This window comes from Durio zibethinus, chromosome 13, assembly GCF_047325235.1.
Source record: "Durio zibethinus cultivar Kanyao isolate XHJ-2024 chromosome 13, ASM4732523v1, whole genome shotgun sequence".
In the NCBI taxonomy this organism is placed as follows: domain Eukaryota; kingdom Viridiplantae; phylum Streptophyta; class Magnoliopsida; order Malvales; family Malvaceae; genus Durio; species Durio zibethinus.
Window position 1 is genome coordinate 5,411,644 of NC_143174.1, and position 16,135 is coordinate 5,427,778.

Sequence of the window (16,135 nt, forward strand, 5' to 3'; positions counted from 1 at the left end):
TCATAAATAATTATTTAAATATCATATTAATTAATAAATTTATAATTTAATTATAATATTATAAATTTATAAAATTATGCTATATTAAATATGTCATTATAATTTAAAAATTATTTGTGACATTACTCCTTTTTATAAAAGATAAAGGTTAGAAACCATATAATTTATATAAAGTTTGAATTTCGCATGTTGGAAAGTGAAAATAAGCCTTTAGAATAAAAAGGATTAAGAGCAACAACTGTTCTATCAACTGTTTTGCTTGTTAACTTTCAATTGAAATTTTGAAAAAAAAAAAAAATTGGAAGTCTACTACCCTTTGAATAGCAATGGACTGCCCTAACTTCTTTTTTTCCCTTGGTATATAAAAAACTTTGAGCAATGAATTGCTCTTCTTCAAACGGTAAGACTACCAATTCTGAAAATTCAAAAAATAGTGCGTTGGAAAGTGATAATTCTTTATCTTAGATATATTTTTTAATTTATAATGAAAAAAATTAAAAAAAATGCAATATCCTGGTCTGAAACAAAAAATAAGTATGATCTTTATTAACACAACAACTCAAAAGTTTAGTCTTCGAGTGTTTTCCCAAACAAAGGAATTAAAAATTCTTAATTCCTTGGGAGGGCTACTTTAATTCTTATTTCCTCAAATGGAGCATTTTTTACATGTAAGCATCAAGAAAGCCACCTAAGCACTTTACTTTATCTCTCTTCTTAGATTTCTCCCTCATTCCTTCTCTCCCTCCTGGGTTTAAAAAAAAAAAAAAGCACTTCTCTTTCGAATTTGGGACCTTAACAAAGGACCACTCTTCCCCATTCTTCTTTTTCCAGTCTTCACTTTTGAGTTTCCCATATTTATTCAACATCCAAAGCTCTCTTTTTTATCCTTTTTCCTATAAAATAATCAACAAATTTGTAATAATATAAACATCCTTCCGTTTCGTACAACCGTTCGCACAGATCCCCAATTCCTTCGGCATGATGAAGTTCTATCCCCAATCTTCTATTAGAACTGAAATAGGATTGTTACAGTTTATTGAATATGGTACTTCTGCAACTACTGATGAGCTAAAAAATTAGTTCTAAGCAGACATAGCGATTGGTTTTACTTTGAGTATTATTTGGTTTTTGGCTTTTGTTATTTGCTTATTACTTCTACAAGTTTATTATTCTAGCCAGCAATACTGTGTACTCCTCTATTAGCTTCACTAAAATTGCCACCAGAATCATCATTTCCAATTTTCATCAGGCTAATGCTAAAAACTTGAAAGCTTGGGATCAACAATTTAAAAATCCAAATCAAATAATGTAGTCAATCACCTTAAAAATATTTATATATATATGGTGAAATATTGGTGGATTAAGGAAAGAAGGTGTGGATGTTTATAAAGAAAAGGTGAAGGGAGTGTGATTTGGTAGTGGAGTAATCGGTTGGAGGGATCTCAAAAAATTGGGTCTACATATACAATAAGACTGGTTTTTTTTTTTTAAATCTTTTTACAACGTTTGCCATATAGATAATTAGATAATGATATGGCAGCGACGTAGAATATATACCTTGTTTATGAAAAGAAATATTAAAATTACTCTTAGCTTAGAAGAAAGATTTAGATGTGTCTTACAATCGGGAAAAACTCTTTAGTCTTTAGCCTATTAAAATTGTGGGATATTTTAAGTAAAAAGAAATAGCAATAGAATCAGCGGCCAATAATAAGCAGGAAAAGTGAACGTTGCATTGATGGCCGAAAAAAATGGAACGTTGCATTAATCCTTGGTAAGGTAGGACTTTTTTCTTCTAATGATTTCCTTCCTATATATACCTAGCTTTCTTCTTAACCCTCTTTTTACGTCTAATAATAAATTGTATTGAAGGGTTTGATTTGGAATAGGCTTCTTAATATCAAAACCATGAAGAATAAAACCAACAACATCGTTGGGTCTCTTCCAAAGGAGATGTTGTCAGAGATTCTTATGCATGCGGCCTCCAATTCAGTTAATGATTTCGTCAATGTCAAGCTAAGTTGTAAGGCTTTTCTTGAAGCATCAAACTATGATCATATCTTTGAGAATGTTTCAATGAAGAAACTCAGTTTCGTCCCATGGCGTAAAAGCGAGAAACATTTTTTAAAAAGATGCAAAGATGCCAGGAATGCAGAAGCATTATACAGGAAAGGAATGGTCAATTATTTTAGTCGAAGGAATGCTGAGTCAGGTCTGCGTTACTTGAAGAAAGCAGTCGAAAAAGGTCATGTCGAAGCTATATATACGTATGGTATTATCTTGATATGTTTGGGGGGTGAGCTAAGGAAACAAGGGCTTCAAGCTCTGTCTTCTTCCAATCTCATGACAAGTTGTAGCAAAAGAAGTTTCAAGATTGCTAGCTGCCGTTCAAAAACAAAGAAGTTTCTGAGCAGCATGTGGGTCTATGTATCGCTGGATGAGCCAAAAGAATATTGTGTCAACAATGCAAAAGTAGTGTGCTGCAATTGTGATGATCATGATGTTACGCCAAGACCAAACTGTTTGAGTTCAGAAGGCCAGTCTTGGGAAGCAAGCAACAACCTAGTTGATAACCTCCCTTGTTGTGATTCTTGCTTTTGGAACCGTGAAGCAGCTTTATTTTGTAGTATTCTTAGGAAATTCCTAGTTAATTAAAGTCGGTAAGTCCTTGTTGGTCCAGTGCATATAAATATGTACAAAAATTAATATATATAATTGGATTAATTAGAAGTTGTGCTTAAGTATAGCTGCTTTCAATAATTAAAGATGATTGAAATCTTGTCAATTTAGATCTACTTGGATGGACAATAAGATTGGTTCATGTGAAAATTGAAAAAAAAAAAAATTGGCTCCAATTAGTAAATACCCAAAATACTGCCACCATGCTACACCTCTAGGAACAAAATGGGTGGTGTAGCAGTTGAGACAAGAAAAAAAAATGACCCCACCCATGCTGCGCCGAAACTCCGTTTGAATCCAAAAGGGTCTTAACAAAGCAAAGTAATTAAACAGAACGATACACTAAACACAACATTAAATATTTACGAGAAAGCATATACAGCGAGCAGTTTCTAATACATATGATGTCAGGTCGGTAGGGTAGTATATGCGAGACTTGCAAGATGAAACTGAAGCAATTGTTTAATTCTGCTACCTTGACCTTTCACCCAAGAATGCATTATTTTCCTCTCTCAGGCTGTTGTATTTCTTGCCCAGGTTATTGAAAGCTTGATTCTTCTTCTTCTTCTTCTCCAGGCGAAGCTTCAGTTTCGATTTGTCTCTTGATCTCTTGGATTTAAAATCCTTTCTTTTCATGCTGTTTCTGTAGTGTTTCCAACTCTGACGGTGGTTTTGCTAAAGCTTTTGAGAGTTTGGTGTTCAGATAACCGAAAACCAAATAACAACAGCTTTAATATAAGCTATTCGTATTTCTTATCATGCTAATCTCTCAATTTATTTTCAAGAGCTTCTGAAGTCCGATAATGTTATTAATAATTCAAGTTGATATATAATGTTACTAAATCCAACTCTAGACTGGCAATCAGATGTTACTATGATTTCAGAAAACTAATATGCATGATATTGCCTTATCGGGGAAAGACAATGGAGGGGAAGTGTTTCAATATAGCAGGAAAGCTTCCATACTTTTATAAACATCTCTGACCCCAACTTGGTGTGTCTGGATTAAATAATAATTTTTAAAAGGAAGTGTTTCAATATAGCAGGAAAGCTTCCATGCTTTTATAAACATCTCTAACCCCAACTTGGTGTGTCTGGATTAAATAATAATTTTTAAAAGTATCATTAACCTTTGTTTGTTATAAGTTAGAGCGTTAAATTTTTAATTTTAGTGATCTAAGTTTGTATCTTAGTAGCCTTAAGTATAAACAAGGTTGGATTTACCATGATTTTATATATTTAAGAGTAATTCAAGGGCAAGACTATTTTTAAAAAGATTCTTAGGCTTTATTTGTTTTGCAAAAAATAATATTTGAAAAATGAAAGTTTGTACATTTTTTTTAATTGAATGAGATTTTTTATTATTTAAATAAGTTAATGAAAAATATTTTATGTTATTTGATTGTTTTTTGAAAGTTTTGTTTTTTTTCAAATAATATTAATATAATTATTAAAATATTAAATAATAATTTATTAGTAAAGTATATTGAAATTATTTATTATTAAAATTATTAACATTAAAAAATAATTATATTTTAATAATAATATTTAATACTAAAATATTATGTTAATATAAAAATACTTAAAAATAAAATTATTTGTTATTCTTTATATTATTTATTAATATATTATTTATGAATAATATATTATTATAATATTAATTAATTAGTATACTAATATTTATTAATATATTAATATATTATTATTTATTAAATTATTATATTAATATTATATTATTTATTAATATATTAATATAATATTATTTATAAGTAAAATTATATTAAAAAACATTGATAAGCAATTATTATCATAAACATTTTTTTTGAAAAATATCTTTTTTTTTAATCTGTAAGAAAATTTTAAAAAAATGTTCCTAGGCCAATTTTTTTCAAAATAAATATCTGAAAATATTAAAACTATTTTTTAAAAGTTTCGAAAATCATTATACTCGAAACAGAACCGTATGTTCTACTACCGTATGGCCTTATGGGAGGTGATGATGATACATATATAAAAGTGACAATGCAGAGTGGAGTGGACAGCATTAGGGAATAAAGTCAACAATAGTAATAAATTAAGGTAGTTCAGAATATGTGGTGTCATATCCATCTGCAAAGGGAAAATTAAAACTAATGTAAAGTAGCAAGAATTTGGTACCTGGATAGCGGGAGCTGTCACTGCTGTCTTCCATGATGTTTACAGATTCCTCAAGAAAAAATTAATATTGTCAGGGTCTTTTCTATATAACCTCTCATGTCCCCTTCATATGTAAATGCTTTCTAATCCATAGGGTAATATCTTTTTCTCAAGGACTCATTCATCTAATTCAACTCCTCCAAAGAAAAGAAGGGTGAGGATGATAGATGAAAACTCATGGAAGGAAAGAGAACCCAACGATTCAAATTCCTAGAATTTCCTACTGCAGTTTGTTCTGATCTTTTTTAGGTGAAGTTCTCTGTCTTTTTCCATCACATGTGAGAATTGCACGACTCCCTTCCCTTTATAGAATATTCAACTTTTTTTTTTTTCAGATTTTCTATCTACTTTGAATCTGTTATCATTCTTTCTAGAATTTTTTTTTGAACAATTTGTTTGTTCATCATTACTGTTATGAAAAATCTGCAAAATATGGATGTCTTCTGAGGCAATTTACTCCGTCAAAGAATCAAAGCTCCATTTTGAATATAGCAATGTGGGTACTGAGAACTACGAGGAATTAACTCTTACAGTTAAAGTTTTACTACTTGTTAAGGAAAATTATGTGGTGGTGCAAATCAAACCTGTTAAAAGAAATCTATTTATGTACATAAAGCAGCTTTGAATAACCAGAAAGACCAAGTAGATCATAAATTAATGGAGTACTCAAGCTATTTTTTATCCTGCAAGAAGATATATCTGCTTGCAGGATAAAAAATAGTTTTACCAAGTTTTGTTAAATTAATACCAGCATAAAAAAATTACAGTTTCTCCTCATTCAATTCATGATTTTGAGAAAATTTGTGTTTCTAGAAACGTAGTCTACGACAGTAATTTCTCATTATTCTGGTTAGATATTGAATCTACTATTAGCAAAAATGATATTTATCTATTTATCTATTATCTATCTATTTGTACGATAAATTTTACTCATTTTTTCACCGTCACATCCCATAAGCCTTTTTTTTTTTCTTCTTTTACCTTTTTTATTTTTCTTTAATTTTCTTTTTCACATCTATTTATCTATCTATACAATAAATTTTACTCTTTTTTACCACGTGGCACATCCCAATGAGTTGTTTTTCTTTATTTGCTTTTTTTTCCTTTTTCTTTTTCTTCTTCTTCTTTTTCTGTTTTTTTTTTTTTTTTTTACTTTTTCTATTTTTTTATTCTTTCATATTTAATAAATAATTTTATTCTCATTTTTTTAAAGAAACTTTGTGGGGGTCTATTCGAATTTTTTATTAAATTTTTAAAATTTTTCTATCTTTTTTTATTAGATAATTTTGTAAAAAATATACTAAAAGAAAGTGTCAATGTGATATCCAAATTTGTTTTTTTCTTTATTCTCAACATTTTCTTTTTTTAGTTTTGTTTTTTTTTTTTGTTTGTTTTTTTTGCTTTTTAAGTTTTTTTTACAAGTTTATTTTTTTACAATAAAAAAAGAGGCGAATGGATGTGTCCAAATGGCACTTTCATATGATTTTTTTTTGCTATTTCCTTTTTTAGTTTTTAATTTTTTTAATTAGATAAATTTTATTTAAAAAAATTAGGTTAATGTAGGTAAGGATGAGAAAATAATTTATTTTTGATCAGTTTTGACCTGTTCTAATCCAATATGAGTGGTTTTTTAAAATCGAAATTGGATCGAGGCAAGTGGTTCTTTTTTTCAAAATCATGATAGGGTAGAAGATAGGTTTAGATTGCTCTACTCCTTTGGTTTTTTTTTTATTTTTTTAATTTTTTAAATTAGATAAATTTTGTGAAAAAAGAAACCAACGAAAGTGTACACATGACATTCCATTTCTTTTTTTCTTTTTACCTTTCTTATTTTTTATGTTTTATAATCAAATAAATTTTGCTATAAAAAAAGTTGGTAAATAGAAACAGCTAAACAATCTGTAATCAAAGGCTTTTGATTAGCCCAAATTTGATAAGGAGTGATTTTTAAAAAAAAAATAGAGATTGGGTTGGAGTAGGTTGGGTTCTTTAAAAAAGAAATAGCCAAATTGAAAACAGGTGTAAACACCCTAATATGTTTGGGTTTTAATTGTTTAATTTGTTAAAAAAATAAGAAAATAAAAAAAAATCAAGTGTTTGAGTTTGTATGAAATTATTTGTTTGGATTGTAAAGATTGAGTTGGACTTAAAGTTTGAAGTTAGAATTGAAGAGTAATTGAAACTCTTTATAATCAGATCTCTATAAATACAAACCCAAATCAAATAATAGAACATAGAGGGAGATAGCAAATAAAAATAAATATACGCAGAAATCAGAGGCAAAAAAAAGAAGAAAGCAATCAAACTCAATTTTTTTAGAAAAGTTTTTGTTAAGGGTTTTATTTTAGATTTGGTTTTTCTAAGGATTTTGGGGCTTGGGAATCAAATTGGTGAGATTTAAAGAGTTTGATTGATGTTTATTGAAAATTTTTTTTATTTCGAAGATTTTTTAGAAATTTTTAGAATTTTGAATTTTTTGAAAAATTCCAAATTTCAGCTAGTTTCCGACAGAAACCCAGGCTTCCAATGTGAAAATTTCAAAACCAGATGATAAAATCCAGGTTTCGACAAGACTTTCGATGAAATTTTTCATATTTCGGCATTGTTTTCCAAAATCCAACAAAGCTTCATTCGGAGTTTATCTTTGTTTTAGAGAGAGAACAGATAAAAAAAGAGGAGAAAAAGGGAAAAAAAGTTTGAGAAAAAAAAATAATTTTTTCCCTCTTTTACGTCTACCAAACGATGTCGTTTTTGGCATTTTAGTATGACAAGATCCACGCATTTTACTGCTTAGAAGTTTGACCCAAACGCTTGACCTACCTTTGACTTATGTTTCAGTCTTCAATTTGAGCCAAGCCAAGCCAGGGAAGTCAGCCACTTCAACCACCTGTCGCCCTGCAGCCATGCCATAGCCAAGCCGAACTACTTTTATTTTGGTATTTTGTTTATTTTTGTTATTTTATTTATTTTTGTTTTATGCTATTATTTTTATTTTTTAAAATATTATGCATGATTAAATTTTAGAAAAATTAGGGAAGAGAATTATAACATAAAATAAAATATTAATACACTTTTGAAAATAAATAATAATTATCCAATGATAGAATTTTTTAAAATTGCAAAAGGTTAATTTCTATACAATTCCTAAGTGAGAAATTTTTTAAAATTTGTTTCAAATGGAAGAAAATTTAGATAAAGTTTCAATAATAATAATTAATATTTATTTTTAATTTTAAAAAAATAAAAATAAAAAAACACAAATTTAATAAAAATTTTGAAATTAAATACTATTTACCTAATGATGAGATTTATAGAAATTTCAAATGGTAAATCTTTTAAGAAATTTCTAGGTGAGAAGTTTTTCTAAATTATAGCCAAATGTAGGAATAATTTAGATAAAATTTCAATAAAAGTAATTAAATTCTTTTTCAAATTAAAATAAAAAATTTTAATTAACAATATAACTTAAAATTTTGGAGGAAAATATTTAACACTTATCTAAGGATGAGAATCTTAGAAATTTCAAATGGTAAATTTCTTAAGAAATCTCTAAGTGAGAATTTTATTTAAATTCAACTCAAATAGTGAAAGAATTTAAATGAGACTTCAAAAAAATAGTTGTCATATTATTTTCCTTCTAAGGATTAAGAAACTAATAAGACTTTAGATTCTAAATATACCCAAATTATGAAAAATTTAGAAATAAAAATAAAAATTATAAAAATAAAATTCAATGATGAAATTCTTAATAATTGCAAATGAATGATTATCTAAGGTGTTTCTAGGTGAGAAAATATTTCTAATAAACCCAAATAGTGGAAGAATTAGATATATTTTAGAAAAAAAATTAATAAAATAGTTGATTAAGCTTTCCAACGATGGAGCTTCTTTAAGAAAACAAATTAGATTCTTGAATACTCTTGAGGTGAAAAATTCTTTTTAAAAATTCTATCAGATTGATGGAGAAATCTTAGAAGTCATTTTCAATATTTTAACATTAAAATAAAGACCATTATAACCAAGTTAATTGTTAAAATAATTTAAAATTAAATGATGCTATTTTAGGATAGGCGTTATGGGAGTATTATAACTTTTCTCACATATAATCGAATTCCCGAACCTAATTATATTTAGAAGGTCATGACCTATCCTTTAGGAACCCTTAGTCAAGCTTAAAAGCTTATTAAAATAATAGATTCATTAAGTTGTCAATCACACCTAGATTAAAGATTGATGGTGACTCTTCTTATTAAATCTAGTTATAGATTTACGGATTTCTATGTTATGATAATAAGTTTAAAGTACTTTATCTCGACCTACTTCGAAATATATTTAAATACATTTTTTTATTATTTATTTAATTTTACATTGTAATATATATTATATTAATAAAGTTACTAATGCAAAATCTTATTAGATTGACTTCGAACCACTTCGATTTAAAAGAGGCAAATATTAAAGAGTTAGGTTGGGGTCAGAGTGCGCATATATTGCTCGACCTAACCTGTTATTATCTTTAAATAAAAAATGTCCATATGACACCTCATATGATTTTTTTTAGTTTTTTTTTTTTACATTGTCCATGTTTTACTTTTTTTAACTCCAGCTTTTTTTAATTTTTTTGTTATATTTTAAATTATTTATTATAGTTTTTTTAATTATATTTGAAAATATAAATGGCCAAATGAGGTGTCCATATGGCACTTTTTGTTTGGCCTTTTTTTTACTTCTCTTTATTTTCTTAGTTTTTTTTTTTAATTAGATAAATTTTGTATGGAAATGATTCATTAGAGGTATTGATGATAAAACAACCCATATCTGATGAATTTCGACTCGTCCCTATCTAATAAGGGTGATTTTCTTTTGAAAATAGAGATTGATTCAAGATTGAATAATTTTTTCTTTTTAAAATTTGGGATTGAGTCGGAGGTAGATTTAGGATGTTCCACCTCAATCCTCCTCGAGATATAAAATTATATTTTTTATTTTTTTTAATTATATATTATATTAATCAAGTTATTATTTAATATGTTAATTAAATAAATATTACATTTATATATAATTAAAATGTAGTTTATATTAAAAAATACTAATTTACATTTTTTGTTCTTAAAACTACCAATATTTGATCTTTAATTGTTGAAATTAAGAATTTAACACTTTACCAATAGACTATGCGATTGTTGGCAAAAAATAATAGCTTTATAAATACTATAAAAAAATTAAAATTATTGAATTCATTTTGAGTTAAGTCAAGCCAGATGTGATTATACATATATCTGTCAATTGGACCAAGAATAAAAAATAATAACTCAATGCGGTATTAGTAAGAGTCAAGTTAAATTATTAAATCCCTAAATAAAGGTGTGCATATGGCACTCCAATTTGACTCTTTTTTCTTTTTTTTGCTTAAGCCTTTTTTTAAGTTTTCACTTTCTTTTGTTTTTTAAAATTGTCTATTTTATTATTTCTTGATTATGTTTTGAAAGATAAATTTAAACAATTGATTTAGATTTGCATTGTTATATAAATGTAGATATCTCATTTTATCTGAGAATTTTTTTGGTACAAAAACGGACCTTCAATTGTAAATTAGGTTTCAATTGAAAAATTTTAGACCCAAAAATTAAAAGCAAAAAATTTTAAATTTTAAATTTGGTTTTGATTTTAATTTTAATTTTAATTTTGAATTTTATTTTATTTTATTGGTCAAAGTAAAAAAAAATTAAAAAAAAAGAAGAAAATCGTTGGATTTTGCAAAAAAAAAAAAATCTTGGATTTGATTCTGGTTTTAGATTCAACCTCAGACTCTGAATTTATTGATTGATTAATTATGGAAAAACTTGGGCTACAATCTATTAAAAAAATTACACAAAAAATAAAATTTGGAGAGGAATCCTAGAATCAATAGAATTGAATATTTTCAAATTGAAAGGGATTCAATACCTATAAAAAATCCAGTCTATACACATATAAGGGACACATCAAGCAATCTATTAAATTCAACCAAGTAATAAATAGTATAGCCTCGAGCAAATTCTAGGTTTTTTATTATGAGTACTAGTTCAATCTTTTGTTGGTTTTTAGAAATATTTCTAGGTTTGGATTCTAGATTTTTCTTGAATTTGTTTTTTTTTATTTGATTTTAGAGTTGTTTTGAATTTTTGGGCTTTAGGGAATTTGTTTTGATTTTAGAATTGTTTTGAAATGTTGGGTTTTTGAGCTTTCTCTAACATTTTTTGTTTAAATTTACGGATTTGTTTTTTTGAAATTGTGGTTGAATTTTGCGTTATCTAGAGTTTTCACACTCTGTGTGAACTTTCTAGCTAGGATTTAAATTTTTTGATGAAGTCCATAATGGTCGAAGGGTTTTTACGGTTAATGGTTTTTGAGTTCTTTGAATCTTCTAGGAAAGTTTGAATTTTTTTACGGTCGGTTGAATTTTCTGACACCAAAATTTGGGTTTTGTGATCAGTTTTTGGAATTGGTTGAATTTCTGGTGGAACCTAGTGAAAAGGCAAAGAATTGATTTTAGAAAGAGAGAGTAAAAAGTAATTCTGAGATAAAATGGCTGAAAGTTGGCTTTTATAGTAACGTGAAATGGCATCATTTGAAAGAAACCCTTTGATCAGCATCTCGACCTGATAGCCCATGCACCGACCTACGTCAAAATCTAACCCGATTGTATGTTTCTTCTTTTCGTTTTTCTTTTTATTTTTTATTTTGATTTTATTTTTATTTTTTGGTTTTGTTTTTGTTTTTGTTTTTTTTTTTTTATTTTGTCTTTTATTTTAATTGTGTGATTGAGTTAAAAATGGATAAGGAAAAAAAAAAGGAAATTTTGGTGAGATTTATAGTTTATTGCATGATGAATATAGTGTTTTTTTTTTTTGCATAGTATTTATTTTTATACGAGTGTTTTAATATATATTTTGCATTAGTTTGATTATTTGTATGATAACTAATATAATTGCATGATTATTTATTATTTGCATGATAATATTTTATTTGTGTGATTTTTAATATATTTGCATGATTACTAATATATTTGTATTTTTTGCATGATTTGTTATTTGCATAATTTGTTAAATATTTGCATGATATATTTACATGTTTATTTTTACTTGATTTATTATGATATTTTTTTAAATGGTTATTGTATGATTTTATAGTTATTGCATGATCTTTGCATAATTTTGGTATGATTTTTATAGATTTGCATGATTTGTATTTTGTTTCTTGATTTTTGTATAATTTGCATGATATAAAACCATCTTTAAATTAAGACTTAGGCAAAATAATACATAATAAATTTGATACCAATTTTGGGCGTAATGGGACACTAATTCCTTTCTACTATGTAATCGACTCCTGAACTTAATTCTATTGATGTTGACCAAAACCTATTCTTTTTAAGGATCCTTCATTTAGACTTAGGATAACCTTAAAAAAATATATTCATTTAAGTGGTCAATCACACCGAAATAAAAAAGATTAGTAGTGATTCCATATTTTTGTGCCTAATAAGCAGGTTCTCGAGCTTAAGTATTATGATAGTTTGGCAACTTCACTAGGGACTTTAAAGAGTCAAGCCATCAGTTAGTTGTGTGTTATCTTAAGTCCCACTTTATGGTTTTATGTAATTATCTATGATTTTCTATGTGTACTAACCTATTTGTTTATGATTTCTTATTTATTTTGCATATTTTATTTTTTTATGAACCGATTTATTTGATTATTTGGCATGTTCCTCTATACACACCACTCTTACATTCATACATAAGCTCTATACCATACTTTGTCTTTTATTAGGAAGGAATAAATACCTATACTCTTGGAAGATAATCTCTATGTAAGCTAGCAAAGACTTCTACTCAAATTAAACTATTTCCATTTGAGCTTATTCTTGTGGGTAAAGATTGAGGTGCCTTACTAGTCTATAATGGACAATGATATAATAAACAATTTGGGAGCTTTTAAAGTGTCTTACCTTTGAACTTAGTATGTAAATAAATCTTAAAAATCTGAACTTAAGTTAGAGCCCTACCCTCCCATTTATTAGGAAATCCTAAATAAGACACATGATGGGACATTTATTATTATTCTACTTGTAAATTTATATTGTTCATCGTATATATTATATGCATCTAACTTTTTTTTCTTTTACTATATATGCATGTATCATTAGATTTATCATAAGCAGTGATTGTCACAAAATAATTTAACAAAAAGAATCTTAATTTCATCTATAGGGAGCCTATCAAAGTCCCCTATTGACCTAAGAATGAAATTCTAGAACGCTCACTTAAGGAAGGTGATTGCTTACCAATAAATTATGTGTCTACTCTTCAAGCTAAAATTCGTCTTAACCTAAAAAAGAATGATCTTAGTGATTTAGCTAACATTTAGAGTTTATTGAATATCACTACCAAGGAAACCTTAGAAAATAAGTTTAAGGATCTTGCATTAGTTCTCTTAGTTACTATAGATGATCAATTTATTAGGGCAACAATTCAGTTTTGGGATCCATTTGGACCTCTCTAATCCTAACAAGGTATATTGGAAAAACAAGAAAACTAGTTATCAAAAAAGCTTGCTCAATTACTGGTAGTATATGTCTAAACTATTGATACTTAAGTAAAAGGAAAGGGTGAAAGAACTGGCATTCCCTGCTCCATTGTTTGTGACTTTATATACAAGTATTTGGGCATTGAGAGATGAAAAGATTTAATGGCATTAACTTTGTATGGGATGATGATATTTCCAAAGGTAATAGGGTATATTGATGTTGCAGTGATGGATTTCTTTGATTAAATTGGTTATCAAATCAACCATGTTTTTACAATCTTGGCTGAAATTATTAGATCTTTGAACCATTACCCTTGAAATAAAAATGGGTGTTTTACTAGATATGCTCAATTGTTAACCATTTGGATGAAAAGCCATATCGAAAACAATGAAGGTAAATTTCGCAAGCCATATTTCACCACATGTACTCCCATTAAGGAATTCTATGAGAATAAATAGCCTATACAAAAATCCAATGAGTCATGGATCTCATTTTTACGCAAGCTCATTGGCCAAGATATGATATGGAAAACTCTTTAGAGGCTTTATGGACCAGTATTATATGGTTCTGAATATAAGCTTTGGGTTCCTCTCTTAAGTCTTTAAGGTATAATAAGTTATTCTCCAATTATGGTGCAAAGACAATATGACTATGAATAGTTTATCACAGCCATTTTTGGACTTAGCAAGATGGAGTTTTCCTGTTTTGAAACTGATGCCTCCATGAGAATAGCAAAGGCTATGCAAGCATAGAAATTGTTTTAAAGGGAAGATCGAAACAGGTGATCAAATAGGGTTACCTTAAATGTTTTTGTGGCATATTAGGCAAGGTAAAGAAATTGCATTCCCTGAAGAAACAACCCCAAATGGCCCAGTAAAATCACCACCTCTTAATCTTTTATTAGTAGTGGAAACTGTTAAAAGAAAGCTTTATGTTGAAAATGAGGAATTGGAGCTAGAAAATAAAAGGCTGATAAATGGAAGAATCTATTTTTTTTTTATCTTAACATCACACTATCATCTACCACTTGAGTTGGCCCAACTTTTAAAGGAAAATGGATAGTTGAAAGCAAATGTGAAAAAAAGTGAGAAAGCATTCTTTGAGTCATAAAAGTACATCCAAATGTTGAATGGGATTGTTGTTGAAATTAGAACACAAATTGGAGATGTGAATGAAGAATATGAGTAAGAAAATGAGGCATATGTGAGAAAACATGACCAATTGGAGTGCCTACTTGACCAAATCATTATAGATCTATTTCTAAATTTGTATGGTAATAAGTCATCCTAATTTTAAAAATTATGGTAAATCAAGGTTTCAAGGATAGCTAAATCTTTAAACAATCTAAGACGCTACAATACTAGATACCAAGTGAGGATTATAAAAAAAAAAAAAACTTTGTGCTTTCAAAAGCTAGAAAAGGCATAAAAAGAACTGAAAGGGCAATTATAGACTATTATCGAGTTGCTAAAAACCATGAACAAGGGGAAGAAAATAATGGAAAAGATGGTGGTCCAAAATGAAACTAATTCATTATATCCTTTTGGTTTTGGCCCATACTCAGCTCAAGCATCTCAAGAGGCCCAATACCAAATGCTATTCATTGCAAGTTATCCCTATGTGCATGCTGACGTGCTTTCAAATGTTGCTCTTACTCATATTGCTTATGATTTTTATGTTAAGACATCTGATCCAACCCAAGTTCCTAATCTAGATTATCCAAATGAGCAAGAGAAGCTAAAGATATGCCTTATAAAAGCTAAAGAAAGCTTTGGATCTTAAAAGATAGATCTTATTAAAGAGAGGCTTAGTGCAATTAAAGGGATAAATTTCTATGGGTCAATAGATGCTGCTGGATTATACTTGATTTTTAATGTTATGATTCCACCAAAGTTTAAGATGCTTGAATTTAAGAAACACAATGAAACCAAAAGCCCTATCACACATGTAACAATGTACTATCGTAAAATGAATGTATACACACATAATGAAAAGTTGCTTATCTATGTTTTCCAAGATAGTCTCACTAATTTAACCATAATATGGTATGTGCAATTAGATAGGTCTTGCAAACTTGATTGAAGAGATTGGCAAGTGTTTTTATACCATAATACAAGCATGTTTTAGACCTAACACCAGACTATATGTCTCTTTAAAATATGAAAAAAAAGGTTAATAAAAGCTTCAAAAAACATGCCTAAAGATTGAGAGACATGACTGCTTAAGTTTAACCCTCATTAACTGAAAAAAAAAACTATAGTTCTATTTATCAATACTCTAAAAGCTCCTTATTATAACAGAATGATTAGTAATGCCGCCAAGAACTTTGCTAATATGATAATTACTAGGGAAATCATTAAAAATCTTATAAAAAATGAAAAGTTAGAAAGAGTGAGACATCCAATGTAAAAAAGGAAACTGCACCAAAAAATGAGGCTGATACTCATGTTATATTTTAGAAAAATAACAATTTAAAAGATATCATTGATATCCTCAATACCTATGTACCAAGGCCCTTACCATTTCACCATAATATGTCATCAAGCATCTATCCGTACCATCTTACATCACCTATTTATCAGCATAGCTTCTAACCAATGACACTTATGCGTGGCACTAGACCCATTACCTAATTGAATACATAAACTCGTTACTCAAGAAAGCCTTAAAATACTCAAGAAAATATTCAAA

The 16,135-nt window shown here is 27.8% G+C and overlaps 1 protein-coding gene across 1 annotated transcript; it reads left to right on the forward strand.

Annotated features, from left to right (window-relative positions):
• The first annotated feature begins 1,908 nt into the window (after positions 1 to 1,908).
• LOC111304419 (putative F-box protein At1g67623) lies at positions 1,909 to 2,853 on the forward strand. The gene has a single exon (XM_022900972.2). The coding sequence runs from the start codon at positions 1,909 to 1,911 to the stop codon at positions 2,653 to 2,655; it is 747 nt and encodes a 248-aa protein (XP_022756707.2). The 3' UTR covers positions 2,656 to 2,853.
• Positions 2,854 to 16,135: the final 13,282 nt, after the last annotated feature.